Source organism: Uranotaenia lowii, chromosome 1 (genome assembly GCF_029784155.1).
Source record: "Uranotaenia lowii strain MFRU-FL chromosome 1, ASM2978415v1, whole genome shotgun sequence".
Lineage (NCBI taxonomy): Eukaryota > Metazoa > Arthropoda > Insecta > Diptera > Culicidae > Uranotaenia > Uranotaenia lowii.
The window spans coordinates 116836839-116841286 of record NC_073691.1 but is presented as its reverse complement, the minus strand read 5'-3'; the positions used below and the strand labels follow the sequence as shown (position 1 = coordinate 116841286).

General features: G+C 33.3%; 1 protein-coding gene across 1 annotated transcript; it reads left to right on the top strand.

The window, feature by feature from the left end:
* Positions 1-331: 331 nt before the first annotated feature.
* On the top strand, positions 332-1833 carry LOC129739274 (protein FAM50 homolog). Its single transcript, XM_055730699.1, has 3 exons — positions 332-447; positions 637-1507; positions 1570-1833. Exons 2-3 carry the CDS (start codon positions 639-641, stop codon positions 1751-1753), a joined length of 1053 nt encoding a protein of 350 aa, XP_055586674.1. The 5' UTR covers positions 332-447; positions 637-638; the 3' UTR covers positions 1754-1833.
* Positions 1834-4448: the final 2615 nt, after the last annotated feature.

Below are 4448 nucleotides of genomic sequence, written 5' to 3'. Positions count from 1 at the left end.
TTCTTAAGTTCATTTGAGTAAGAAACAAAAACCATCCTAGTTTTTGTTTTAAGCTTTTTTACGTATAATTTTTAAAAGTCGAAATATTACATCATAATGTTTCAAAACCTTGTACGATTTTTTAAATTTTTTTTGAGTTTGTAAATTCATAAAATTCTTTCTTGCCTTATGTTCTAAGTGTATCACCCTTAAAATGCATTGGTCAGATAAGCTGTCTAGTCAGCCATTTCATCAAACAGCCGTAGGGTCAATTAACCCGATAGGCCCATTTAGGAAACCTTTCCCCTATATACACACCTTGGTTCAGTGAAGTGTTTGTGAATTGCTTTACTCAAAATTAGAGTTTTTTGTGATGTAAGTGTGTGACTAAACAAAATTATAAACAAAAGCTTCATTGTGAAAGGATCTTTGATCAATTTTAAATTTCCTCAAACTAAAAAGTATAAGGTATGTAATAATTGTAATTCTTATCAAAACTAAACATCACATAGTTACGATATATGCTGTCGATAAGAATCTTTCGATACGCATACCAGACCTTTTTATTCTAATACCACATCGAATAGAATGCAACTAATGTTAACAAAGTTATACCTTAAAAATTTAAATAACGCGTTCAAATAATTATTTTTTAAGCTATGGCGTACTACAAAGGTGCAGCGAGTGAGGGTGGCCGCGCAATGCAGCTTATGAAAAAACGTGAAATTGCTCAGCAGGAAATTGAGTTCCGGAAGAAGAAAATTGAAGAGGATCTGAAAGTTAGTAATATTGAAAACAAGTTTGCTACTCACTACGATGCCGTGGAACAGCAGCTCAAAACTTCAACCATCGGTCTCGTTACGTTGGATGAAATGAAACAGAAGCAAGAGGACATTGTCCGGGAACGAGAGAAAAAGCTAGCTCAAAAAAAAGAAGAGAAAGATCGTGAGAAGCTTAGAGCCTTGGAAGCAAAACAGGCCGAAAAGGATAAGCAAAAAAGACAGATCCAAGCCTTGTCCTTCGATCTTGAAGAAAATGAGGAAGGAGATGACAGAGAAGATGATGAAACGGAAGAGGAATCTTTAGATATAAAGCCAAAGAAATGGCAAACTGAGGAACAATCGGAACCTAAAATAAAAAAAATCAAGAAAAATCCCGATGTGGATACATCTTTTCTTCCTGATAGAGAACGCGAGGAGATGGACAATAAATTAAGAGAACAACTGCGACAGGAATGGGCCATGAAACAAGCAATGCTTAAAGATCAAGAAATATCGATAACTTTCAGTTATTGGGATGGCTCAGGTCATCGCAAATGTATTACCATGAAAAAGGGTAATTCTATCTATCAGTTCCTGCAAAAATGTTTGGAAATGTTGCGCAAAGAGTTCAGTGAATTGAAAACAGTAATGGCTGACCAGCTTATGTATGTCAAAGAAGATTTAATATTACCTCATCATTACACTTTTTACGATTTTATCGTAACAAAAGCTCGCGGAAAAAGTGGGCCGTTGTTCAACTTCGATGTGTAAGATATACTCTATCTATTTAAATATACTTTTTTGCATTGAATGTTATTTTCTCCCTCAGCAAAGACGACATTCGCATGATTAGTGATGCAACAGTGGAAAAGGAAGAATCTCACGCCGGAAAAGTGCTTTTACGCTCCTGGTACGAAAGGAATAAGCATATTTTCCCAGCATCGCGTTGGGAACCATATGATCCTACTAAGGTTTACGATAAATATACTATCAAGGACAAATGCAAAAAGTAAATTTCGTTGGGATTTTATATTTAACAGTTTTAATTCCATTTTCGTCAATAAAACCGTAATATTTCATCTTATTCTCTTCATTTCCTCCTCCCCTACTTCAATTTCACTGACCATAATCAGATGTATTTCAAAAAAAGGTGAAATAAGAGAAGAATAATGAAATCTTTTAACAAACTTTTTCAAAATTTATAGCAGTCTCCGAAAATCAGGGTGATTTTTTTCCACCCCTCTTTCGAGGTAAATTTTACCTTTTTTCAATTCACCTAGCAAAAAGGTAAAATAGTAGGGGAGAGTGGGGTATCGTGGGCCATGGGGAAACGTGGGCCACTTTTAATATCTCAGATGTGTGTTGAGATAAAAATCTCAAACCAACTGTCATCGTTGTCGATTTGCGTGAGTATATATGCCTATATGTTGTTTACTGATATACGCATCATATGCTTCTTTTATTTATAAATCTAAAAAAAGTTAGAAAAATTTTCTTACATAATTTAAAAAAACTCCCGCTAATTTCATTGATGGAGAACCTAAAGTGCATAACAAAAATATGCTCATACGCTTATGATCCTAGTTTTGTCATGATCTTTCACGTGGAAAAGGAATTTTTGATGAAACATCAATAAGTCACACAAACGCAACCAATTTGAAAATCATAGTTTGTGGGGAATCGTGGGCCACACATCTTGAATCACCTATATTTTTATGTTTTTATACACATTCAGAACTTAAAATACGTTTTTCCTATCTGTAAAGTTTTCTTATACTAAATGGAGAGTTATGAAAAATATTTTGTCCATCCTATATAACAAATTTGGCCAAAACGTTCGCGAGACAGGTTTTGGAATCTTTGCGATCATACAAAGCTCTCTTTTTTATTTCATCATCTGAAATTGCTTTATAATAACGAAATTAATTAGAAAATCATAGTTTTAGGTCAACTCATAAACTTTGCATGTTATTTGATCAATTTGGATTTGGTGGCCCACGATTCCCCATCATTTTTCAAAATCCAAAAAATATTGCTTTTTTTCAAACAGTCAGAATCAGGAGAAAAAAACTTATTAAAAATTTTAAAAAAATATCTTATGATACCTTGAAAATGTAGAAAACCATACCATTTTTTATTTTCATTTTATCTTTCATAATAAAGAAGTTATGGAACAACGGAAAAAAGTGGCCCATGATTCCCCACTCTCCCATACCGTTTTCCCATTCACTGATTTAAAAGGTAAATAAATGCTAGTTGGTTTGGTTGGTTTCTTCAATAAAAATGAAAACAAAATTCATTCAAAAAATTATATTTATTTGAAATTAGCTGACCCGGTGTGCTTTGCTACACCTTTCAGAATCAAATGATATTTTCAGAAATCATTCAAATTTTTATTGGTTTTGGTATTATTTTAAATCAAATTATGACGAAATTAATAAGCAACCACTATAAAATGAGAGCTTCAGCTGGAGTTTCAAATTGCAACACAAACCATAACTTATATTCTGAATCTTGATTTATAAATTCGTTTTAAAGATCTGATAATTTTCATCTGTTTCCTTAAGTTTTGCCCTAAAAAAGAAGGGTCCCAAATTAATCGTTCGCAAATAATCTAACTTATAAAGTATGGTTATTTTTGCTTGATATGTTCTGGATTTATGCTAAAAAACTGATTAGAGAGCCCCCCCCCCCCCCCTGTCCTTCCCTTCACCACCTGCTGAATGGAGGTTGTAATCTTTAATAAACATTTTTTTCGTTCCCAAAAATCCTCTTATATCAAATATAGTTCCATTGGTTGATAAGTATTTAAGCTTTACAACAAAAATTGTATGTAGCCCCTTTTTTTCTTTCCCTCTCTACACTGTAAAGCATATAAGAGTCTATAACAATCGTAGAAACATATCTCGTAACCAAGTACCTTTCCATGCCATATTTGTTTCCATTTGTTGGTTTCGTAAGCATAAATTGAGAACATATGCTAACAAAATTGTATTGGGTTCACCTCCCTCCTCCCATGTACCTTCTCACTGAAAGGAGAATGATGTGTCAAATAATCATAGATTCATACCAAAATGATTTTCCATGTTAAGTATTGTCCATTTCTCGGATTTTGTAAAATAAAAGTTAAATGTAAGCTCCCTTCCCTTCCTATATTCCATGTTATGCCAAATTTGGTTTTATTTAAGTAGTAAATTTTTGAGTTATGTATAAACTTGAAATGGAGTACCATCCCCCTTTTCCGTGCTCTTCTTTCAATAGAAGGATGATAACTTAATATTCATAAAAGTATTTTTGATGATTATGATGAAATTTGGTTTCATTTGCTCGATTAATTCTCGAGTTATGCAAAAAAAAAATGGAAACCGCAACAAAAAAAAAAAAAAAAAAACCCCTTCTTCCTTTATATCTTACCGCTTAAAAGGTATGGCTTCAGTTTATAATAGAAACATTTCTCGTATCCAAATACACGCACATGTCAAATATGGTTCAATTTGCTTGATCAGCTCTTCAGTTATACTGAAAATTGTAAGGGAAACCTCGCCTCCCCCTTTTCATCCACCTCTTCGAAAGAGTGAGGGATACCAAATATTCATAGAAGCATTTCTCGTACCCAAATATCGTTCCATGCCAAATTTGGTTCCATTCTCTGTTGTAGTTCTTGAGTTATGCAGTAAAAATTGTATGAAACTTCCCTCCCTCTTTCCT

Coding starts and splice junctions, on each gene's coding strand:
- LOC129739274 (XM_055730699.1), top strand. CDS start 639: ATGGCGTACTACAAAGGTGCAGCGAGTGAGGGTGGCCGCGCAATGCAG. Junction 1,508..1,569: donor CCGTTGTTCAACTTCGATGT/GTAAGATATACT, acceptor TTTCTCCCTCAG/CAAAGACGACATTCGCATGA.